Source organism: Grammomys surdaster, unplaced genomic scaffold, assembly GCF_004785775.1.
Source record: "Grammomys surdaster isolate TR1022 unplaced genomic scaffold, NIH_TR_1.0 126612, whole genome shotgun sequence".
NCBI classification, from domain to species: domain Eukaryota; kingdom Metazoa; phylum Chordata; class Mammalia; order Rodentia; family Muridae; genus Grammomys; species Grammomys surdaster.
In genome coordinates this window covers 1,238,951-1,263,779 of record NW_021621401.1, presented here as the reverse complement: position 1 = coordinate 1,263,779, position 24,829 = coordinate 1,238,951, and the positions used below count along the sequence as shown (strand labels likewise).

Below are 24,829 nucleotides of genomic sequence, written 5' to 3'. Positions count from 1 at the left end.
TCCAAGAGCCATCAGGAAATAGCCAGTCATAAAGCCAGCCAAAGTCCTTCAGCTCTTTTGCACATTGGTTCAAATTGAGAGCTAGCTGAGGGACAACGGGTATTCGTCAGGAAATGGCTTGGGTAGAGCCTTACCTGACATGGAGCGGACCCGGTCCCGGGCCCCACGGGACACCTGCTGCCCAGCCTGGGACTCCAGTTTGGCTGGTGCTTCCTTTGTCTGCCTCACACGTGTGCCAGGATCAGAGCTAAGAACAGAATTACCCATATAGGGTCAACCATGGTCCCCCAGGGTGTTTAGGGACACAGTATACACAGAAGGGAGGGACAGTCACCTTGACTCTGAGCCACCCTGCAGGTCCCCGGAGTCCAGGCCCAGCAACGACCGTGTACCAGTTCCCACACTTGTTGTCACAGTGACAAGCTTATTTCCAACCAGCCAGGTTTTGGTCCTACCCCCTGCCAGGAGGAACTCTCCCACAGGGGACCTAAAAGAGTAAGCGTGTCCACCTCCTGCTTGTATGTCCAGGGTCAAAGGGAACTCCAGACAGTGAATCTCAGCTCCTGAAGGCCAGCAGGACCTCAGGAGCCCAGAGCAGCTGCCACCTGAGGAACAAGTAGACAGCTGCCCCGCCCACCCACAGAGCCCCAGTCCTGTAGGTCCTCACACCTCTTGGGGACCGCAGTAAAGTTGGAGAACACATATCGGGCCATCATGTCCAGACATGTTTCTGTGAGCTCCAAGTGGAGATTCTTCAAGTTGTCATCAGCCTGGGCCATAGAGTTCTCATCCGCAGACCCCAGGCTGGCGCTGGTAAGGGACGTCTGTATTCTGCTAGAGGGAAAAATCATGCCTGGGTTAGAGTCAGGGCTAAGGGCAGGACCGTGCTGAGTCGCCTACCACCAGGAGCCAAAGCTCAATGCATGCACGGCCGAGATGGCCTTGCTCAGAAAGCCCACCAGGCCCAGGGCACAGTGGCTAGTAGAGCTACAACCTCACAAGCCCTGTGGACCACGTCATCCCAGAGAGGAAGGGAGGCATAAGCCCCCTGTCTGGAGCACAGCGGAGAGGCTGGGGAGACAGAACATCCCTCTCCCCAAAGCACACAGGAGTTAGCCATGGCTGCAGCCCACAGCTTAGTCATGCAGACTTCAGAGACCACAGGAGGACAGAGCAAGATTGCATTCTGCCCACAGGGCCACCTCCTGTCAGGGACGGGGAGTGGTTGAGCTTTCTGGGCTAAGTGAACTGGGGTGACTGGTCAAGTCCCACTCATGCCCCAGGAGCCAGAGGAAGGCCTTTTGTAGGTTTGATTCTGACATGAATGTCAGCTCTTTAGCCACATTTTGGCTATAAAAGGTCTGCCAGAAAAAAAGAGGTGATGGGGGGGTACTACTGAGCACTTCACTGTCCCTCACTCTCAGAAGTCATACTGAGCACCTCACTGTCCCCTGCTCTCAGAAGCCTCGCTGAGGTGGAAACCCAAGGCAGGGTGACTGAAGCCACACCCACGAAGGGCTGGAAGGTGAGGGAGATATGCCCTTTCACAAGTGCAGACACAACTCACAGAAAGATGCTAGCACCTACCTCTGGGGCCCAGCATCTCCCCCACCCTTCCAGGCTGGCCTCCACTCCAGATCCCTATACAAAAGCCTCTAGTTCCTCTTAGAATGAAGCCCAAGAAGAAAATCTGCACTACAGAATGTGATGCCACACTTAGGGTAGTGTGTCTGCCACCTGCACAGGAGCAACCTGGATTTGCAAAGTGCTCGGCCTTGCCTTTGTGGTACCAACCTGAGGGGCTGACACTAGCCTCCCAATTTTCTCAGAGCAGCTACTCTGGCTCTAGTCAGGGAGGGCTTGGAGGATGATCTCTGAGGAGGCTGTGCAGCCAACTGTGCTTGTACAGGGCTTGGACAGAATGCAACCTTCCCACCCTTTGCCGCCAGGCTCTGCTAGGCTGGGGCCAGGTTGTCCTCCAGCTCTTGTCAGGGAGAGCTGCCAGCAGGCGAGGAGGTCATGCATGCAGCCCCATGCACCACCACCCGGGTGCTCACGGGGCCAAGCTCCAGGTCCGTGCCCCCCACCCGACACAGCCCCACTACCTGCGGACCACATGTTCAGATACACTGATGCTGCGGCACCGGAAGGCCTCGGCTGCACAGCTCTCTTTGAATTCTTTCACAGGTGGAGAGTTATTCAGGCCTTGTTTGGGGGCTCTGGCTATCCTCAAACTACCGGGCGAGGAAGGAAGCCCCAAGCCCCAGAGAGCCCAGCTCCCAGGAATGGGAGAACAAGCCATTGGAGGGGTGAGGAGGAAAGGTCCCAGGCCACAGGGTCAAGATGGAGAGGTCCCGCGGGTGAGATGAACAACAGAACCATGCCAAAGGACAGTGAGCAGGGGAAGAAACAGAAAACAAAAATGCATAAAAATACAGCTTGTAAATGCGACTGAGAAAAAATGTAAGGTTTCACGCATGACACCAAAACAAAAGACACAGTGCAAATTAAATGTGTGGATCGCCCGGCACGGCAGATTCCAGGCTAGGCAGACCAGATAGCCCTGCTTACCCTATAGAGAGGCCTTGAGGTTAGGGCCTGCAACTCACTGTGGAAAAAGGCTACTTCTCAACACAAGCCCCTGAGGGGCCGAAAGCCCCTAAGAGAAGGTGGCTCTGGCCAAGGATGGTCAAACTGACAATCTTCGGCCCCAACCGTGGGGCTTGAGTCCAGGCTGCACTGGAAAGTGCCGTATCCCACCCAAGGAGAGCTGAGCAGCCCGCAGGAAGCGGGGCAGGCAGGGCGGCAGGGCATGAGGTGCAAACGGAACAATGAGGACCAGCACAGCTCTGCTTTCAGTTTGGCACAAGCAGCTGTGATGGCAAAGAGCGTGTCCCTGATGAGCAAGCTCTGGAGGAAGAGGGGTAGCTCTGGCTGAAGGCTGGACTAACCAGAGACCATGGCACCAAGGAGATGTCTCTGGGCTCTCCCTGGCCAGTCCCAAGTCGCAGCTGCCATCTTTTACTCGTGTTCCAGCGCAGTGAGGCCCAGCCCTGTACACAATCCTGGCCCAGAGAGGCCAAGATACTGGCACGGGCTCCACATCTAGCAAATGGGAGGTACCAGCAGCCTTTGCAGGTCCTGCCCAAGGGCATCTTAGCCTCAGGTCACCATGAACAATACACCCCTTCATTCCTAGTCCCATGTTCACTGGCCTAGAGGTCACTAATCACACGTCACAGCCCGGGGTCCCAGCCCACTTGACATCAGGTATACCCCAGCAGACCCCGAACCTTTTGGGTCTCTCATTAAGACTGGTGCTCCGTGCTCTGAAACTGTCCTTCTCAGGGGTATCATCGAAAGACAGGAGGACATTGGAACGCAGACCCTGGAGAAGGGGCAGAGACACAAGCCGTGAGAGGGGATATGGGAGACCAGATCTGCAGTTCTCTTCCCACGCCTACCTCAGGTTGAGCCAGTAGCCAGCTCAGCATAGCCAGCTCCTAAGTGTTGGAGCCCCAACCATGGCCCTTGGACTAACCTTAGTGATGTAAGGGACAAAATCCTTCCGAAAGGGCAGTCGACATCTGATGAACCACATCGCAATGACATGATGGGCCAGACACACAATGTACTGGTTAAACCTGGTGGAAGAAGAGACAGAAGCTCTGGTCTCCCCCTCGGAGTCAGGGGAAACTATCATGAGACTCTTAAGCTTGGAGCCCACTCTACTGCCAGAGGCTGGGACGGGCCCATGGCTCTGGGGGCCCAGGCAGGCAGACTTACTTGGAGGGGTTGGTGTATGGCAGGGAGATGGCGAACACACTGGCATACTGCTCGGCGGCGAAGTTCCTGTAGAGGTGGGGCAGCCTGGCCAACGCTGTGACACAAGAACAGCCATCAGGGGAGCCCGGCCACAGTGCCGCACATCAGCGCTCTGCACTTCATTTCCAACAGTCAGGGCAGCTACCCACAGCCAGCTAAACAGAGGCTTTGAATCCAGGTCTCAGCCACCCATCCTAGGGACAAGCAACCTACGGTTCCTAGATCAAACCTAGACTATGGCCTACAGCTGATGATCCATGCGCTGCAAACATTTTGAGAATCTTTACAGGGTAGTAAGCAACACAAAGTCTATGTGGCCCACAAAGTCTCAACTTTCCACTCTGGCCACTCCCACCAAGTGCTGAGCCAGCTGTCTAGTATCTCAAGACCCAAGGCTACTCAGATACACAGGAGGTAGGAAAAGGGACCAGTACAATGCCCTGAATGTCTGCAAGTTCTGACAAGGGAGGGAACAAAGCAAGTAAAATTCGCAGAATCCATGTGTTCTAAGAGCAGAGAGAGGCTAAAAAAGAGCCAGTCAAGTATGGGGCAGAGGCTGAGATGGGCAGGCAGGGTTATGAGCAGAAAGAAAAGGAATGGACTATCCTAGACCAGACAGCAAAGCACCAAAGTACCGGGAAAGCTAGCAGGAGGGGCAAGGCCCTGAAGCAGCAGAAGTGCCAAGACCTGTGTCCCCCAGGGAGGCCAAACTGTACACAGTCAGAAGGGCTGGAGAAGTCACAGGGAATTGCTCAAAGGTACAGGCTTACACTCAAAGGTCCACCCACAGATACACATGTACAGGTTCTGTAAGCAGAACCACACACACTCACTAGACAGAAACTCGAGGAGGGGGATGGCCATGCTGGCTGTGGCAGAAATGTGTGTCAGCTTCACCACCAGGACAGGGAGCGCCTTGATGATGATGTCGGGCATCTCCACACTGCAGATGGCCAAGGCTACCACGCACTGGCTGGCACAGCGGTAGATAAGGCCTTGTTCCAGGCAGTAAACCATCTCACGCTAAGGGAAGCAAGATACAAGACACAATGGATCTGCCTGCCATCAGCTGGCAAGGTCCCCAACCCTGCCCAGGAGGGCCAAGCTGCTCTGGTACACCAGGTACTTCCCTAGGCCAAGCTGCTCTGGTACACCAGGTACCTCCCCAGGCCTTATTTCTTTCTTTTGCCTGCTTTAAGATGATTCCTGAAGGAGAGTGGGAGCAAGCCTTAGAAATGCCCCTCAATGCCTAAGTGAGCCTAGCTTCACAGATGGTACCTCACCCTATGGCCAATAGGATGAAACTAGATGTCCTGGGCTCACAACCCCATCACTCTGGGCCTTCCAAAGAACTAGTCTTCAGGGGAGGCACCAACTGATGTAGCAAGTCTCTCCTGGGTAATACCTTCTATGAAGATAACAGTAAAATGACATTTCAGGCCACAGACTGGGGCTCACTACCCCTGAATATTTCTGCTTTCCTGAAGCCAACCCTCAGAACCATTTCAGAGTCAGAGAGCCTTCTGAGCCAGCTGAGAAGGCATAGTGGCAGCAGGGGTTGTGGAGCACACCCCGTGTGCTGGGGCATTCTAGTCTAGTTGGGCCTCAGGGTCAGTCCCCAACGCTGCTGCAGTCAGGAACCTGGCCTCAGGAAAAGACAGGTCCGAGCTCCAGTCCCTCCTGCCTGCCAGGGCTGTGAGCAGGCTCCTGAGCTCAGCAACAGCTCCATTTTGCCATGGAGACATAGTAGAATCTAGGGGACACAGGGAGGGTGGTAGAGAACAGCACAGGACAGGAAATGAGCACTGTATGACTCTGATAAGGGAAGTGACAGCCAGGGGTCCTGACCGACCACCACACTTCTTAAAGCTGTTCTGGTCACTGGTCCCCAAACCTAACAAGAAGAGTTCAAGGAGTGCTTCTCAAAGGGGAGGTCCTGCTGAGGAGAGGACAATGGGCACAGCCAGAGGTCCTTATCAAAGCCCAGAGCCTGCAGAGAACTGACAACTTCTGTAGAGACTGGGTTTTTCAGTTGCCCGCACTCCCTGGCTGGCAGGCAGTGGCCCACAGTATGGAACAAAGCCAAATGACTTCACTCTGGTCCAGCAGCCAGCTCACAGAGTGCCCCTTAGTCCCACTGTCCCTCCGCCCATCTCTCACCTGTCTGGTCTTGTCCAAATAGCTGTGATAAGATATCAATGCTGTTAGCACGGGGACCACAGCCAGGTGCAGGTCAGTCCTCGAGAAGCCTTCCGGGGCCCCGCGGAGCCGCTCGAGGGTCTTGGGGGCTGAAAGCTAATGTAAGACACAGCCCTGAAACCTCAGTCCCACAGCATGACTCCTCAGGAGGCCAGGCTGTGCTAGGGAAGCCCAAGAACCTTCCAGGCAGAGGTCTTTGTGAGACAACCCTCAACTTGTAACAACCATTCCGGGTGCTCTAGTCTAGGGGATGAACACTGAGTAATATGCCTGTGGTGGTCTGAATGAAAATGGCCCCATAGACCCATAGAAAATGGCACTACTGGAGATGTGGCCTTGTTAGAATAGGTGGGGCCTTCTTGGAGGAAGTGTGTCATCGTGGCGTGAGTTTGGTGTCTCACTTGTCTCTTTCTGCTGCCTGTAGACCCCGGTGTGGAACTCTCAGCTCCCTCTCTGGCATCACGTCTGCCTGCATGCTTCCCACCATGATGGTAACAGACTAAACTAAACCCCTGAACTATAAGCCAGCTCCAATGAAATGTTTTCCTCTATGAGAGTTGCCATGGTTACTGTGTCTCTTCACAGCAATAGAAACCTTGACTAGGGACCTCAAATGGTCCTTGACTAGGGACCTCAAATGCTCATATCTGGGATGGGATGGGATGGATCCCTAGGCCATTTTTGGCAGTATAGCCTCTGGCCTCTGTTAGCCCCAGGAGCATGGTCTGGAGTCAAGGCTTATTCTGAAAGACACAGGACCCTAGCTAGATAGTATAAGTGTCTGTGAGGAACAGCCTATATGGAGGAGAAAGCCTATACTATAGCCTACTGCAAAAGCCCACCATAAATGACAGAAGAGGAGCTGGCCCGGAGCTGTGGTGGGCGTTACCATGGAGCAGAGGGCAGAGGACAGCTGGTCCACACTGCAGGGGGAAGTGAAGATGAGCACTTTGTAGCGCAGCGACTCGGGCAGCTTGGTGAGCACCAGCTTCAGCACCTTCCAGTCGCTCTCCTGGAGGAAGGGTTGACAATGGAGGGAGGGCTCTCTAGACCTCGGTAACAGAAGGCTTCATCCGTAGTTGGCGCTGTGCGCTGCTACACAGCTACCAGGCTGAGATCGCTGCTCCTTTGCCACAAGGTATGTACGGAGCCTTGACCTCCATCCCTCAATTGCACTGCAGCCACTGCTCAAAGACAGCCTTGGACACTGACAGTACCTGCGACAATGGTGGCTGCGTCCCGAGGCCGGACTGAGTGGACACCCAGCAGAGAGCCAACGCCCCCTCCAGTTATTTAGTACAACTTCCTCAGACGAGCTCTGCCTCTCTCACCTGCCCAGCAAGGGTCCAGTAACTGCCTGCCTCAGCACAGGGGGGTTCCCAAACCCCCAAACAACTTCTATACCAGCTTCTTCTACAACAATGACACAGTGGCAGAAAGCTAAATCATAGCTGACGGTGCAAGGGAGCACACAGCAATCCAAAAGCCAAGACCTCTGACAGAGAGCCAGTGCTGCCCTAAGGCCAGAGCCACAGAGAGGACACGAGTCATGGCTCTTGACTTCTGCCTAGTTATATCTCCATCAGGGATAGCCCACTCCCAGAGCCAAACCATAAGCAGTCCTGAAAACCATCAACACACTATGACAGAAGGCCTGGATACTCCTAGGGAACAACTCACCAGCTCCAGTGTTTCCGGGGACTCTGGGCCTTCCCCTCCCTCTGTGCCCACACTGCCCTGATCTCTTGCCTGGCATCTTTAGTCACTGCATAAAGCCATACTACCCACCTCTAGGCTTTGCTGACTCCTGTCTCAGGCCTGACTTCAGGCTTACCTGGTAGATACCCCACCTGTGCCCTCCCCATGAGGTGCATGCTGATATAGGGTTACTATTATCTGGGTACATATCTAAGTCCCGTTGTAAAACTTCACTCACACAGGGTTGTTTCAAGAATTTGATACCCTTAGGGTAGAGACAGTTCAGTCTGCCCTGACAGAAGCTAAGCAGGCCCATCTCACCTGCTTCAAACACTGCAAGAGGACACGGAAGAGCAGGGAGTAGGGTAGGTGGCCAAGCCGCACAGCAGGGCCTGTGGGCACAGGGCTAGGGGGCCCAGTTGGAGGTGAAAGAGGCCCACTGGCTTTCTTCTCTGAGGCCCTATCCAGTTCCCTGTGGAGGCAGATGGGACAATCAACAGGCAGCACCACACTGAACAAGGAAAATGACATGGTCCCTCCTGGCCCCGGCTTTTGCTGGCATCCCTTCTGGACAGTTCCTCTTACATGAAATAACCCTGGGTGGGGCAAACAACACCCAACTTCATCTAAGGAACAGTCCACCCTGGAGCACATCACCCTGGAGCACATACATGCAGTCACAGAGGCAGTAAGGGCTGAATCTCACGACCCCATCCTTGTTGGGCAGGCCCAGCCGATGGAGCGAGTCAGCCCGCAGTAGCAGCAGGAAGTCAAAGGCCTGCCCGGGAGAAAAATGACCATTCAATCAGGCCAGGAGCCTGACTCCAGGGAAAGCAGAGAACTCCTAATCACTTAGCACCTTAAAGACAATGAAGCCTGAACTCCTAAGCTGGTGTCCGACACAGAAGGAAACTTCTCCCCAGTAGCTATGTGGTTCCCAGGTAGCAGTATACAGCCACTCACATCAAATAGAAAATATTCTCAGAGCCCCATGGCTTCCCTACAGTGACAGACTAGGCTGGTATCCCTAAAGAACAGGTTATCCACTGAGCCTGGGAGTCCTCAGGGATTCTTAGTGACCTCTACTCAGCAGAGGCATCAAGGTGACCAGCTGTCAGCAGTTGTCAAGCCCCGTCCAGCCACGCCCTCCCCTCTCCCTCCTAGCTGCATCCAAGGGAGCCCATGCCACGGGTTATTGGGACTCTTCAGCACCAGGAGCTCTGGAACCACATGCCAAGCCTAGAGGCCAGTGTGCCCCTATCTTGGACAACTGTGTGACTTCAGAGTAATAAGCCACAGAGGTGCAAAGAGTATAAGCCAAGGACAGGCAGAGGACCTCGGCAAGACAGACACAGCAGATGTGAGGAGGAAGGTGCCTTGCACAGGACCCTCCCAGACCACCTACTGCCTCTCTAGACAGTTGTGCATCCATCCATCAGGCCTAGGGCAGCATGCTGCCCGCCCCAGAAGTGGTCACCCACCTGGCAGTCTTACCTGCAGCCGGATGCTGCTAGCAATGGGCAGGGAGTAGCCGTGCTTGTAATGTAGCTGGATGTGGCTAATGAGTGTCTCATACACTCGAGTGGCGTGGCTGGCAGGCAAGGTATACAGCTTGGTCTGCAGAGAAAGAGTGCACCGATCCTATGATAGCAGTCGGGGGAGATGGCACCTGAGCCAGGTCAGAGGAAACAGCATCACTTCTCCAAAGACTCTCCAGCAGTAGCTGCCATATTTCCCCTATACCCTTCAGTCAAGGCACCGTCCGTCTCACTGTGTGGCCATCTTAACAGAGGAGCATCAGGAAACACACCCAGTGAGCACTGCACAGTAGTGACCCACTCTTCATGTGCCATAAAGGGGTTTGTAGTCCTCCAAGACTAAGGAGGTCAACAGAGATAGCCTGGTGGGGCAAACACGCTACAAGGGTCATCTTCTCACTGAAAGGGTGAATTGGGAGCACCCTTCCTCCCAGCCCCACACCATCCCATCAAGGATCTAGCCCTTCCTGGCAGGTGACAGGCAAACCCAGGAGAAAGGACCCATGTTTCCAGAGGGGACACCATGGTCCCTGAGCCTTAGAGGTGAGCAGTGGGCATTGACAAACTCATTTCTACTAGTTTTGGTTGTTTTGTTTTCCTGTCTGGCCTGGAATTCTCTGTATTCTCTGGCCTTAAACTCACAAAGATCTACCTGCCTCTTCCCCCAGAGTGCTGGGATTAAAGGTGTGTACCACCAACCCTCCACTGCGCTTTTCAAGACTGACGTAACTAATTTCCCTAGTCTCAGAACACACCATCCAAAGTCCTGCCCTAGATGATGTGAGGTGACAAATTTAACACAAACCACACCCATGACAGACAATTTGGGAAGGACATATGGGGCCTCAGAGAGCTACTGTGGGCAGAGAATCTAACCCTTCTGTGGGGTTGAACCCGGGAGAATCATGCCATTTCTATTGTAAGGAAATGACCAGGCCGAGACCGTGCCTCCAGTACAACATAGCTCAGCCTATACCAGGAACTTGGTCTCACAACTAGACTTCTGAGCTGTCCTCATGCCACTGAGGACTTGCAAGCCAGATGGGTGGCTGATGACATCAGCTTGTAAGACAGAGGCTGGAGGATCTCCAGCAGCAGGCCAGCCTGAATTGTAACAACAAGACCATGTTGGGTGCGCACGACTTTAATCCCAAGACAGCGGAGGCAGAAGCAGGCAGATTTCTGTGATCTTCAGATCAGCTTGGTCTACAGAGTGAGTTCTAGGACCCAGAGAGGCATGGAGGCCCTGTTACTCGAAAAAGCTGTAGAGTGGGCTTTGTAGCTAAAAGTATGCCATCAAGCCTGATGACCTGAATTTAATTCCTAGGATACACAGAATGAAAGGAGAAAATCAACTCCCATAAGTAGTCTGTCCTCTGACACCCACATAAATGGCACATAAGTGCATGTGTGAACACATGCATAAAAATATAATTTTTTTAAACTAAAAAGCCAAAACACTGTGTTAACATAGTGGCCCACACTAGTGATCCTAGCACCCAAGAGAGAAACAGCCTTGACTACAAAAAAAGATCTAAGCCAAGCTGGGCTACACAGTGAGACCCTGTATCAATACATACAAAAGGAAAGAAAAGGAAAGGAAAGAAACAAATCTAGGTATGTATCAAGTGGAGGAGGAAGATCATGAATTCAAAATCAGCCTTGGCAAGATAATGAGTTTCTTTCAACAAGAGTAAAAAAAAAAAAAAGACAAAACCCAGACGTGATCTGGCTATGGAGAACTACATATACTCCAATGGAGAAGCCAGAACGTATACAAGGCTAGCAAGTGTGGGAAATGGCACAGCCTGAGTACACAGCAGGCCAGCGAGCCAACTGCAACACTGCAGACCTGTAACAGCAGCACTGGGAAAATGGAGGCAAGAACACCAAGAATTCAGAGCCAGTGCGGCCTGTGTGGGTCCTACCTTTAAATAAGGGGGGGCTAGACATGGAGTGGCGAAGGACTTCTTACACAAGTATAAGGACCAGCATTTGGATCTCCAGAACCAACACACAGCAGGACGTGGTAGCACCTATCTATCCATACTCCAGTGCCTCCATGGGGAGACCGGAGGCAGAGACAGGAGAACCCCTGTAAGCTCCTGACCTGGAGTGGTCAGTGCTAAACAAGAGTCTCTCTAAAGAAGGTGGACAATGAGGACTGACACCTGAAGTTGTTTTCTTTTTTTTTTTTTTTTTGGTTTTTTCGAGACAGGGTTTCTCTGTGTAGCCCTGGCTGTCCTGGAACTCACTCTGTAGACCAGGCTGGCCTCGAACTCTCCAACTCAGAAATCCGCCTGCCTCTGCCTCCCAAGTGCTGGGATTAAAGGCGTGCGCCACCACCGCCCGGCCGCTGAAGTTGTTTTCTAACTGCCAAGTGCACACTGTGGCAAGAGTATGTCTATACTCACACAAACACATGTGTGGACACACACATGAACATACTAAAAGAAAACCTCAGAAACTATGACAACTCCGCAGTCGTTAAACACAGACATAGAGTGACTCAGGAATTCCTCCTGGGCATACACTGCAAAAGGAAAAGATGTCTACACAACACAACACACCACAGCAAAGGCACCAACAAGTAGAGACAACCTGTGTCCATCAGACTACAGAATGTGGGCCATGCACACAATGGAACATTCTGAAAACCAATCAAACACTGGCACATGCTTCAATATGGATGTTTGGTGAAAGCCAACCACAGAGGCCCACATGTGTGAGCCCATGCATGTGAAACATCGAGAACAAGACACTGTCTCCACAGAAGCAAACAGATCACGAGCCCCCAGGACCTGGGGAGGAGGGAGTGGGGGCAGCGGTCAGCAGGTATGAGCCGACTGACTGACTGGACATGGTCATATGCTCATTCAGTCCTATAAGCCTAGCTCTCAGAGGCTGAGGAAGGAAGACTGCTTGAAGTTCAAGGTCAGACTAGGCTACATAGTGAGACACCCCCCCCAAAAAAACAAGAGTTAAAAAAAAAACAAAAAAAAACAAGTAAATTGACTGTGGGGCTAGCTGCATGGCCTTATGGACATATTGATAACCAATGAGCTATTCATTATAATGAAGGATATGATATGTGACATAATATCCCAATAAAGTTCTCCCAGAAGTAAGTAGTCCCAGCAAGAACAGCTTCTCTACTCAGCAGCTATAGGAACAAGTCCTGGCGGCAACAGAGGGAGCTCTGGGCAGCAAGGACTGAATAACTGTCAAGCAGAGAAGGCTCCCCCGCTGCAGGCTGCAGGCTGCAGGCTGCAGACCTCTCACAGCTATGTCACATACTGCCGCTCAGCGTTACCACCCAATCCCTGTACACCTGTCAGAGCTGGGTTTCCAGGAGATATACCTCTTTAGAGAAGCTTCCAGCAAGACTCAACAAAAATTAGTCTTCTTGCCCTGGCAGAGCACCCACCTGAAGGATGACCAGGAGGCCGAGGACCGCGGTCTTCACATCCTCCAGAGAGGCCGAGTACGCAGCCATATCCCTTTCTTCCAGCTCCAGGGGTGGAGAGAGTGAGCGTGCCATCACCTTCCAAGAGTCCAGCATGTAAGTTCCAACTCACGGCTCCCAGGCCGTTCCCCACAGATCTAACTATCAGGAACACTCCTCTTGTACTTCTCAGGAGAAAAGATACATCTTCATACAAGTGACTGTTCACAAACTACATTTCAAAACTGAAAGGACAAAGTGGCTGCTCAGGGTGGGGGTGAGGGTGAGGGGGGTGCAGCCCTGGATCCCTGCTCTGTGCTATTCTATATGTGTCCAGCCCAGATCCCTCAGAGTGACAAGATACTCATTTGCAGGTGCTGAGGCAGTACACCAGCTGAGCAGCAAGCTGGCTCCACATGGCCTATTGACACCACACATTTTTGCTACCCATGGTGACAGCCACCAGTCACAGTGATAAAAACGGGGCAAAGAGGTCTATCCACAGGGCTTTGTCCATGCCAGCCCAGACCTCTAAATGGCTCTCACTTTTTCAATGATGTCCAGCAGACTGTTGAAGTGGTGGGTATGGCAGCCCTCTGCCAGGTCCACCAGCAGCTGGGTAGCCAGCTTTCGGACCTGATGGTCTTTATCCTCGGGAATGTGGGAGAGCTGTGAGATGACCACTGAGTTAATCAGCTCCTCCTGCATCGAGCACAAGGTGGAGAAGGTAAGCATCCAGTCCCACAGTGGGCGGGGGACACACTTCAGTGACTCTGTGACTCCCTCAGACCCAAGATAGCTAAGATGTCACACAAAACTGCAGAAAAGCTGGACAATGAAGGATACTTCCTTTAGCGTTTGTGAGACCCTGGGTTCCATGTCTAACACACACATATACAAAGAACCCTCCTCAGTGGAAGGCCATGTATCAATGTGAGTGTGTGTACGTGTTGAGCAAAGGGAAACCTTGACATCAAAGAAATTACTATATCAAGGACACTGCAAGGGTAGCTTTCACAGAACTGGCAGAAGGTAAGAGAACAGAGCATCCAGACGGCCTTCCTAAAAGGGCGCTGTGCTCCACCCTGAGGGAGGATGGAGCAGACTGTAGTAGAGACAGATGAGGAAAGCCCAATGTGGAGTACAGAAAGGCTGGGAGGGGAGAGAAGGAGAAGCTAAGGAAGCTGGGAAGTCAGGCCCCCGATGGCCATGCAAAAGGAGAAAGACCTACCACAGAACCATCAAGCACTAACAGTGCTCCTGAGAGCAAGAGTACCCCAGACCAGAGGAAGCACGGAGGCAGGGAGGGGGCAGGAATAGCACAGCAAGAAGAGCACCTGGGGGTGCCTAGGGAAGCCTGTGGCTGGTAATGGGGCTAAGGGACGCTGGCCAGTGGAAATGATTACAGAGACAAACCACCCAACAGACTGTGCTGAAGGGTGACAGAGCACAGAACAACACAGAGAAGAAGACTTATGAGGTCAAACCAAATTGTTCAGAAACTCCTAGGTTCTGAGTGGGACTTCAGCCAGAGCTCCACAAGGGTGAAGTACCTACCTTGCTTCTTGGCAGCCTCTAGGGCCAACACAGGCCCAACCAGGACATCACAAAATAAATAAACTACTGAACGTACAGGGAGGAAGAAAGCCAGCTGAAAGCATGCTATAAAGGGAAGCCGGCAGGAGCTCAAGCAGACCTCAGCTCTACTGGAGCATGTGCAAGACTCAGAGAGGGGAGAAGCCAGAGCCAGCCCCGCCCCAGCCCTGCCCAGCCCAGCCCCAGCCCCGCCCGACCACACCCCCCGGGGTTAGACCTGAGTGCACACCTCATAGAACTGCCTGTTGATCAGCAGCACGAAGGACAGCACGTCCAGCACCTTGATGCGCACGGCACTGCGGCACTCGTTCCTGGGGGAGGAGCAGGCTTGCTGCAGCACCCTCAGCACCTGTGCTTTGGCCCAGCACAACTGTCAGGGAGGCTCAACTTTGGACCACCCTCCTGGAATCCACCAACAACCAAACCAAGCCATCTTTATGGGCCACCACGTGGGCCAGAGGACATGTCATACGGAAAGGCCAACCTTCCCACTCATTCTGTGATTTTGGAGGATGAGAAAGGAAAGCCTGAACTTCCTGTGGTCATAAACAGATCCCTGGTGACAAAGGGACCATATAGGCTCCACTACCTGAAGAACCTCTCCATCAACAACTGCAAGTTCTGGATCCAGCCATCCTTGGCTGGGTGGATGGACTGGGCTCTGTAGGATATCAAGTTTAAGAGAGAGGATTCCTGTCAAAGGAAAACAGTTCTAAGGTCAGTGAGATATTTGCCCTTCTGCAGGTGCTGCTAACCTGCTACTAGGCTGCTGAGCCAGGAGAACCCAGTTTCTCAGATTAGCCACCTCACAGCCTTATGGGGAATTAGCAAGAACAAAGGTCTCTGAGAAGTGAAAAAACTCAGGTCAAGGCCATGCACTAGTCTGGCAGTGAACAGAGTAATCCTGGCAAAATGACTGCTGCCCCCTGGAGAGCTGGTCTCTGTAGAACCAGCCCAGAACCTTCCCCACACAGGTGGGAGGAGACTGATGGTTAGACTAGCATAAAACTCTTTAACAAGCCCACAAGAGCCTGCAAGCTAACACCTGCCAGGTTTCCTGCTGGAACAGAGCTAGGAACACAGGAGCCAGTCCATCTTTACTTGGGAATCAGAACCCATGACTCCATGGGGACCATCCCCACAGCTCCACCAGGATAGGGTCCTTACAGGTCTCTGGTCTGCGTAACTCTCCACCAGTTCATAGTATCTTTCCTGTGAGCCATGGAACTCATTCTGGTCACATAGCTCCTCCACAGTGGTCAGCAGGTCATGGACGATGGTCTTGAGTTCTGGGCTGTCCAGGTTCTGCAGTACCAAGATACACCATACAAACTAATTTCCTTTACCCTCTCAACACAGCTTGAGAGGAGATACTTACAAACATACCACCTACCATACACCCACACCATCCCACATACATGCTCTCTCTCTCTCTCTCTCTCTCTCTCTCTCTCTCTCACACACACACACATACACACACACACACACACACACACACACACATTCTGACTAGGCCATCTAAGAGAGATATGGAAACCACTGTCATGAGCCATCTCCTCCTATAGGAATAGAGGCTGAGCAAACAGGAGGTGAGAACACTGCAGCTTCAAACCCTTGCATGCTTCTCCAAGGTCGCAGTCTTTCCTTCCACTGGCCTGCCCTGGTTTCATCTCTTGCTCCAGGCTGAGCTAAGCAAGATGCTGACCTCACCTCACAGAGCCCTACATTTATGAGAACCTGTGACCCTGGTGTTTTCTTTAGCACTGTGTCACTTAAGCTGTCCTCCACAGTCACAGATGGCAGTGTAGATGCTCCATAAACTGCCTTTGGGGCCTACTCAAGCCACAACGGTAATCTGTCCTGTCACTTGCTCAGCCCTTGCTCACCTATTGAATATTCCCAGAGCCAAAATAATGGAGCACACTTGGAAAAACAAAATCTGTCCTTCAATGGAAGACAAATTGGCGCCACCAAGAACCACCAGAAAACATCCACATCATGTGTTCAGACCCCAAGAAAGGCCCCAGACGCTCAGGACTCATGCACACCTCCCATCAGGGACAAGCCTGCCTCTCGGGGCTCTTAATCCTGTCTGGCATTTCTGACTTACCTGGAGTTGCTGAAGCAGTCGTTCAATAATGTCCAGCAGAATATCCCATGTCACAGCCTGGAGCTCCTTCCTATACTTCTTGATGAGTCTTGTTATGGACAGAACAATCTCATATGACACCACCTCATTAGGACAGGTCATAGCCTGAAACACAGTACCACAGAGCAGAGAGGACCATCTGTTTTCTGCTCTCACAGAGGATGACAGCATTCTGTCTCCTATCCTGCCTCAGAGGTGGGTGTAAAATGCATGGATGGGTAGCACTCAGCACACAGGGCCACAAAGCACGTGTGGAACTCAGAAAGGTATCTGTTATGTAAGGCTCAAGGAAGGACTCCACCTCCAAAAGGCCTGGCTTAGAAGAGACAGTAACTCCAAATTCTCCAAAAATACTGTCTCAGCACAAACTGACGGGTGCTAAGATATGGTGTAAGCAATGCAATGTGTAAAGACCACACCTTGCACAGAACTACAGGACCCCTACAGATTAGACGACTGTACAACCAGATGAAAGGCACTTTGTCTGAGCAACTCTGCTGTAAAATGAGGACCCCGGCTTAGCAGGGAGCCCGGAGAACTAAATACAAGCACACACGGAAAGTTCTCTGGACACCACAGGGCACCACAGAACAAAAGCTATGCTGTGGATATCATCCAGAGAGATGGGAAGAGCACTACTTGACAGAAGGGAGCGGCACTGAGAGGAGGAACGCTATCCCAGGGGCAGCACTGGTGGGCAGGAGTTGGAATTCATACAGTAAAACATTTTCTCGAGAATAAACCCTTTTTATAGCCCTAATGCTCATCCACAGTTAAAAAGCAAGCGACTGAAAACAGCTGCTCAGTTCCAGCCCCATAAGTCCCAACCAGACAGGTAGGCAAACCTGATGTAAGCTCTCCCACTTTCTCCAACTCGCTGTGATATAGAAAGCCCCTTACCTCATAAAAAGATGGCAGCACAGATGTGGGGGAGTTCTTGAGAGAATACAGCCGGTGAGCTCCCCAGAGCGCCATGCCTACAAAGAACACAGCTCCTCTCAGCAATGGAGCATCTTCCATGTAGGATCTGAAAATGTTCCCCAGAAAGACAGACATGAGCAGCAGAGTCCCAGCTCAGAGTGGGACCCAAGGCAGAGCTGGGCTCTGGCAGTGTCCCCAGGAGACACCTTGCACTTATGGTACAGAAGTGTGGTTGGGAACATGGGCAGGGAACAAAGAGGCCAGTCGCAACTGTGAGTCCTTCACAACTTGCTCAGCCAGGTCCTGCTGATCACATGGGTTATGGTTCACACTAGACACAGAACTCATGTGACAAGACCATGGGCCGCATGGTGCTAACAGCCTGGTGGAAGACAGAGGAAAAACTACCTGGGAAGTCAGGCAGCTAACACCATATCAAGACCTCACAGAACATCCAGGATGCAGCAACAGTGGGGACATTTTACCAGGAGTAACGGGTATATATGCAGAGGGAGAATGCCAAGAAGAACAAGGCAAGTCTAAGGCTTAAGACTTCCACTGGGTCTGTTTGCACCGAGCCTACTATGATCTCAAACAAAGGCTAACACTGTCAGAACTGTGAAAGAGAAACCTTGTTTGGCTGCTATACAACAGTATGCTGCAGGAGGCAAAGACTGAAGGTCAGGGAAAAGCAAAACGGGGAGCTCTGATGTGGGTGTCTACTAGACAGTGGGCAAACCTGAGCCACCCCTGAGGTAAAGTACTTGCAGTGGCTTGGCCACAGGGGTGAGGATGAGGACATCAGGCCGTAAGTCTAGACTACAGCAGAATAGAAAGGGCCACACTACGACCATCAGGCTTAGGACGGAAGGGGGGTCTAAATGTGAACATCCTGATTGCACTGGTAGAAGCAGAAGATGGGAGGTCATATCCAAATGGAGAACACTACCCAAAAAGAACAGGAAAACCTCAACTTAATCTATATCAGCCAAGTATCTAAAGCCTCCTCCCGATCCTAGCCACCCACCCTCACCAGGCACGCACACACTCACCTGTCCTCCATGATGCGGCACATGTTGTAGATGGCACTGTGGCCCAGGTGGGTGCCCAGAAGGTTACGCATCAGCTGGAAAACAGAACACACACTCCTCCCATAAGGGTTAGGTGATATAAGCCCCAGGCTCAAGGGGGAGCCCCAGCCTCAGCCTGCCTTGCAAGGACAATGTTCTGAAATCCCACCTTGATCCCAAGTTCACTGTGTCCTCCTTACAAATGCAAAAGACTAGAGAGCCCTGTGGCAGTCTGGAAATGTTTGGCCCATGGGAAGTGGCACTATTAGGAGGTGTGGCCTTGTTAAATGAAGTGTGTCACTAAGGGGTAGATTTTGACACCCTCCTCCTAGCTGCTCAGGAGACAGTTTCTCCTGGCTGCAGTCAGATCAAGATGTATAACTCTTGGCTTCTTCTCCAGCACGGTATCTGCCTGGAGGCTGCCATGCTTCCTGCCTTGATGATAACAGACTGAACCTCTGACACTGTAAACGAGCCACAATTAAATGACGGCCTTTATAAGAGTTGCCTTGGTCATGGTGTCCCTTCTCAGCAATGGAAAACCTAACTAAAACAAACCCTCAAGCCGGGCAGAGGTGGCGCACGCCTTTAATCCCAGCACTTGGGAGGCTGAGGCAGGTGGATTTCTGAGTTTGAGGCCAGCCTGGTCTACAGAGTGAGTTCCAGGACAGCCTGGGCTATACAAAGAAATCCTGTCTCGAAAAACCAAAAAAAAAAAAAAAAAAAAACCTCAAAACATCTCCCAAACCTGGGCCTCAACTCAACCACCTGGGGAATGGCCACCAGGATGCCCTCAACATTTCAGTGTCCAGTGACCCCAAAAGTCTAGCAGCGTTCACTGAAGATGGCACAGGCCTGTCCTGTCAGGTGCTGACAGCAGAGCTTGTCCTGAGGAAGGAGCTCCCAGGACTAGCTCAGGCAACGCCTACCTTCCAGCAAGGTTCACACAGCTCCTTGACATTGATGGTGCGGCAGAGGGTGATGATGAAGAGAGGCAGGCTCTCAGCTGGCAGGCAGTTGTAGCAGACCACAGCATCCAGCACTTGCAAGGACACCTGCAGGAGGGGCAAAGCATCGTGCTGGTGCCCAACTCTTACCCTCCCGCCTATACCTGAGCAGCCTGTGTAGGACACAGGGCAGGTGTACAAGAATGAGTGTGCACTTGGGAGGGGCTGTTAGCTGCCACTACAGTCTATCATAAGCACGACTTCCCATCCTAAGCTGTTACAACACTATGTAGACCACCCAACTGTCCTGACAGCACATGCCTACAGCTCAGAGAAGCTGCGCAGCCTCCAGAATCCACACAGCCAGAGAATGGTAACAGGGCTTGACCTCATGCCCCAGCCTTCCACAAAAGAAGCTGGGAGTGACTGACCTCAATGTCCACAGAGGACACTGTCCGGATGCATAACAGACAAATCATGCTGGAGGAAGAAGAACATTGAAGTCAGTTCAAAGAGCGTTTCAAGAAGACTCTGTGACTACATTTTATTTCTTCTCCAATATATGGTATCAGTCATTTGAGTGGCCTGTCCATAGTGTGCCTATTCTGTGCCAACCACATGCCCAGTGTTGAGTGCATGCTGTAAATAAAACAAACCTCTGCTTTCATTGAGATTTCAAGATGGTTTTAAACAAACAAAAAAACAGGGCTGAAGAGATGGCTCAGTGGTTAAGAGCATAGTCTGCTCTTTTAGAAGACCCAGGTTTAATTCCCAGTACCCAAAGAGTGGTTCTCAACCATCTTTAACTCCAGGACTAGGGTATCTGATGCTTTCTGGCCTCCGCAGGCAGTGCATACACATGGTGCACAGACATATATGCAAGAAAAATACCCATATAAATGAATAAATTAATTAAAGTAAAATTTAAAATGACAAAAAGTAGCTGGACATGGCAGCGCATACCTTTAGTCCCAGCCCTCAGGGTACAGAGGCAGGAGGATCTGTCTGAGTTGGAGACCAGCCTGGTCTACAGAGTGAGTTCCAGCCAGCTAGAACTATATAGTAAGACCCTGTCTAAAACCACAAAATAAAAAACATAACGAAATGGGAGCTGGCGAGACATCAGCGGGTGCAGTGCTTACTGTATCAACCTACAAATGAGTTATCCTTAGAACATATAAAGGTGGGAAGGAGAAAACAGACTCACAATCGTCCCCTGACCTCCACACCATGTGCCATGGTACACATGAAAAAAAACAATTAAAAAGTAAAATGTAAAAGTAAAAATATGTGCTTATGGTGGTTGGTGGTGGCAAACATTTTTAATCCTAGCACTCAGGAGGTAGAGGCAGGCAGATTTCTGAGGGTTCAGGGCCAGCCTGGTTTACAGAGTGAGTTTCAGGAAGGATAACCAGAGCTACAAAGAAAAACCCTGTCTCAAAAAAAAAAAAAAAAAAAAAAAAAAAGTGAGGCTAGAGAAATTGCTCAGCAGTTAAGAGCACTGACTCTTCTTCCAAAGGTTCTGAGTTCAATTCCCAGCAACCACATGGTGACTCACAACCATCTGTAATGAGATCCAATGCCCTCTTCTGGTGTGCCTGAAGACAGCTACAGTGTACTCATATACATAAAATAAAATCTAAAAAAAAAAAAAAAAAAAAAAAAAAAGTGCGTATGTCTACTGGCAATCTCATTTATCTGGTAGCATCACTGAAGTTATTTACCCTAAAGAGCTAAGCTTAAGACCCAAGACAGTGCAACTGTTATCAGAGTGACACCAGAGTTCTTTCTTCTGGAGCTGGGAGTGGAATCCAGGGTCTCTTCCATGCTAGCAGCAGTTCTACCACTCAGCTGCTCCTCAGTCCTTAATTAAGTTTTTACTTACTGAACCATTGATGCAATGTATTCGTCAAGGTAACAGCTGTTGAATTTGACCAGGTTCACGAGTACCAGAAGGAATTCTGAGGACAAGCCAACATCCATCCACTGCAGGACAAACTCTGCTGTGGGAGAAAAGCCGAGGCTATACTCCTCCTCCAGGAAAATTGGCTTGCATCCTATCACTGCAACATACTGGACCCAAGGAGGCTCAGCAGGTGTCTGAGGAAGCCCTGCACAGACACTTGTTCTGCCTGGGTGTTGGTACTGAGCTGATAAAACCAGCATATGTTCCAATCAAGGCTTGACTCCATTACAGGGGACACAGACATTAAAATTCTTGCTCAGGAAGCAGGTTCTTAGGAGATTCTCCAACCTCATGAGAATCTCTGGAAGACACAGGCAAGGTGGCCACACAGCCTCAGAGACTCTGATGGCAAACTGTGACAGCACCTGTCTTTCCCAGAGGCAGACCAGCATCTGAGAACCACTTCTGGGCATTAGGACGGCAGAGCCCAAGCTGACTTACTTCCCAAACTTTCTTTTTTTCTCACCAAAGAGAAAGGAAGTCTTGAACATACTGGAACCTCTTACTGTCACATGACAAGAGGCAGGCAGAAACCAGGGTGGGACGTCAAGCCACACTGACACAGCAGTGACAACACAGGTCCACTGATAACAGGAAAGAAGATAGGACCCAGGCACGAAGATTCAGCACCCTCTCCAAAGCCAAATGCACCACCCATTTCAAAGGCAGCAGGTCTTTGTGAATCCCATGAGGGAACTGATAAGCTCCCGAGGCAAATGGCAATTACGGCCCTGTGCTCCCTGCGGGCTACCTGCAGCACCTGTCCAGGCTCAAAGGGACCTTTCTCATCTCAGGGATCTCTCATACTTTGTGTGACACCTACCCAGTTCTTCTTCCAAGTAGGTAATGTGCCTTCCATTGTCTGTGAGGGCCTTAAAGACTTCCAGCCTCTCATGGAGGTCTTCATTGAAAGGGTAATCCTTGATCACTTTGAAGAAGAGGGCTCTGAGAACCCCCAAACGATCACCCTAAAGACAAAAACAATAGAGCCCTTCCAGAATTTCCCAGCAGCTGTCGAAAAGCCAAGGGGTACATCAGGACCCAGGACTCCAGATATGCTTGTTCTTCTTCTAGAAGCACCTTAAGGAAGGCAGGTCAGCAACATCTCAGGGGTTCAGAGAGGGGCCAGAGGCACTAGACAATAGCTGAATGTCATGTGTACACCACCTAGTGTGTTTTCATATTGTGAGGATAAAGATCAAGCCCCAGAAGAGGTGCCATGGCCCTTAGGAGACACACCACAACTCTTTGAGAGGCTAGACTGTCAAGGAAGAGAGTGGCCTACAAGAAGACCCTTCCAGGCCGGGCGGTGGTGGCGCATACCTTTAATCCCAGCACTTGGGAGGCAGAGGCAGGCGGATCTCTGAGTTCGAGAGTTCGAGGCTAGCCTGGTCTACAGAGTGAGTTCCAGGACAGCCAGGGCTACACACAGAGAAACACTGTCTCAAAAAAACCAAAAACCAAAAACCAAAAAAAAAAAAAAAAAAAGAAGACCCTTCCAGGAATGAACAGAGAAGGACCATGGGAGGTAAAGGCCAGCTGAGGCCTAAATGGCTAGAGAATGATTCGGGAGTGGCCATTACTGGAAAACTGGTCAGTAACAGCAAACTAACAACTGCCACATACTACGTGTGCCACACCCAGAAGCCACAGCTGATGAAGGCTCAAGAGCTACAGTGACAGGCCACCATCACCAGACATGTGACACCGGGATGTTCTCATAGTCAGGGAGGCTGGTTGCTGGACCCTGTCTTTGGCAGAGCAGCAAAGACAGGAGCTCAAATGGTGAGGGTCTGCCTTCATCCCACAGGTTCACACAGCTCAGCCCCTTACCTGTCCCTGCACGATGGCCTTCAACAAGGCCAGAACCGCATGCCGGGCTTCTGGTGGCCGATCTGGCTGTAGTAAATCTGAGACAGCCTTCCAAAGTGCCTCCACTGCATGCTGCCTCAACAGAAAGAGGACAGTGAGAAGGGTGTGATCTCCAAGAACCTCAGCCCCGCAAAGGACGACAACACAAAGCACACAATAGGGTCTTCTGACTTAAAACCAGCTCCATGAAAGACTTTCGCCACCACATCTGACACCCAGCCAAGTCTGATTAATGGGTCCCAGATCACAGGCTGGAAAAGGAGGACAGGCAGGACAGGGAAGCAGTCTGCCAGGGAGTCCCTCCTAGTGACTCTCTTTGCATTCAGAGGCGCCATGGTGGTCAGAACAAGCAGCACAGATGGAGCCCTAAACAGGCATCTGCCCGAGACACCTACTCCAAGGTGCTCCTGTGTGAGTGAGCGCCAACTAAATGTTACAGATCCACTCTGAAGCCAGGTGGCGGTAGCGCTCGAGGCACAGGCAGGCGATTGATTCCAAGGCCAGCCTGGACTACATAGTGAGTCCCTGTCTCAACCACCACCCCTCCACCACCACTACAAAGAGGCTAAGCAGACATGCATGGCCATTCTTTTCCAGGAATTCAGGGAAAGTCCATTCCTTTTGCTACCCCCAAGATAAGTCTCTCTGGGTTGCACTTAGGGCATTTCTAGAAGCTTCCACATCTCTAAGATGAAAGCTAAAGTTCTCTAAAATGGTAAAAATTAAATCATCACAAAGCCAGATATATACCTGTAATCCCAATCTACACTGAAGCAGCTGAGGAAGGAGGCCCATATCAAGTTCATGTCAGCCTGAACTACACAGTGAATACCAGGCCGGCTAGGACTACATAGCAAGTCTCAAAAACAAGAAAAAAACAGCTCAAGACAGCAACAGCAAATTAAAGGACTCTCTACAGCCCGCAGTGGGCATGCACCACTCTGGTAGCATAGCTGAGGCAAACCTACCTCTTCAAGTTTCTTAGTTTTTGCCACATCACAGATCTGCCCTATCATGCGGATACGATTGTTGAGGCCGCATTCACAACTCAGTTCCTAGAGAAGAGAAAAGGGGAAAAGGGCAGAGCTTAAAAACAGAGGTCTTCTTAACTGCCCGTCATAAACGGTCCACAAGTTGTTCTGCATTTCCCCTGTAAACCAATGGGGGAGGTGGTGGTGGTTGTGGTTGTTGTTGTTGTTGTTGTTCTTCTTCTTCTTCTTCTTCCTCTTCTCTTTCTCCTTCTTCTCCCTCTCCCCCACCTCTCTCTCTCCCTTTCTCTCTCTCTCTCTCTCTCTCTCTCTCTCTCTCTCTCTCTTTCTCTTTCTCTCTCCTGTGTTTCTCTGTGGGCCTTTGGCTGTGCTGGAACTTGCTCTGTGGACCAGGCTGGCCTCGAACTCACAGAGATCCTCCTGCCTCTGCCTCCCCAGTACTGGGCAGGATTAGTAACACACACCAACCACTACCATAACTCAGCATTTTGTTTTCTTTTGTTTGTTTTTTTAAGGTTGGAGCTCTGTGCATTCCAGGTTGTCCTTGTACCCACATTATAGCTCAGGCCAACCTCAAACATATGGCAATTTTCCTGCCTCTGCCACATAAGCAC

At 51.2% G+C, this 24,829-nt stretch overlaps 1 protein-coding gene across 14 annotated transcripts in view; it reads right to left on the bottom strand.

Moving 5' to 3' along the window:
- The window catches only part of Tsc2 (TSC complex subunit 2), a 34,893-nt gene that overhangs the window by 7,959 nt on the left and 2,105 nt on the right, over window positions 1–24,829 (bottom strand). For 5 of the 14 annotated variants that reach the window (XM_028760784.1, XM_028760788.1, XM_028760796.1 and 2 more), the window contains 27 exons: window positions 24,195–24,281; window positions 23,188–23,298; window positions 22,178–22,322; window positions 21,274–21,391; window positions 19,820–19,868; window positions 19,371–19,496; window positions 18,424–18,497; window positions 17,351–17,477; window positions 16,412–16,555; window positions 15,469–15,606; window positions 14,891–14,994; window positions 14,531–14,612; window positions 13,252–13,407; window positions 12,688–12,804; window positions 9,217–9,339; window positions 8,394–8,500; window positions 8,044–8,194; window positions 6,914–7,036; window positions 5,986–6,120; window positions 4,659–4,848; window positions 3,787–3,880; window positions 3,542–3,644; window positions 3,294–3,388; window positions 2,106–2,234; window positions 670–834; window positions 335–487; window positions 135–247 (listed from right to left, as the gene is read on the bottom strand). In XM_028760784.1, the coding sequence (XP_028616617.1) occupies window positions 135–247; window positions 335–487; window positions 670–834; window positions 2,106–2,234; window positions 3,294–3,388; window positions 3,542–3,644; window positions 3,787–3,880; window positions 4,659–4,848; window positions 5,986–6,120; window positions 6,914–7,036; window positions 8,044–8,194; window positions 8,394–8,500; window positions 9,217–9,339; window positions 12,688–12,804; window positions 13,252–13,407; window positions 14,531–14,612; window positions 14,891–14,994; window positions 15,469–15,606; window positions 16,412–16,555; window positions 17,351–17,477; window positions 18,424–18,497; window positions 19,371–19,496; window positions 19,820–19,868; window positions 21,274–21,391; window positions 22,178–22,322; window positions 23,188–23,298; window positions 24,195–24,281 (3,259 nt within the window). Of the gene's footprint in view, window positions 1–134; window positions 248–334; window positions 488–669; window positions 835–2,105; window positions 2,235–3,293; window positions 3,389–3,541; window positions 3,645–3,786; window positions 3,881–4,658; window positions 4,849–5,985; window positions 6,121–6,913; window positions 7,037–8,043; window positions 8,195–8,393; window positions 8,501–9,216; window positions 9,340–12,687; window positions 12,805–13,251; window positions 13,408–14,530; window positions 14,613–14,890; window positions 14,995–15,468; window positions 15,607–16,411; window positions 16,556–17,350; window positions 17,478–18,423; window positions 18,498–19,370; window positions 19,497–19,819; window positions 19,869–21,273; window positions 21,392–22,177; window positions 22,323–23,187; window positions 23,299–24,194; window positions 24,282–24,829 lie in introns of those variants that run through there. The other 9 variants (XM_028760787.1, XM_028760789.1, XM_028760790.1 and 6 more) reach the window with 6 other exon arrangements.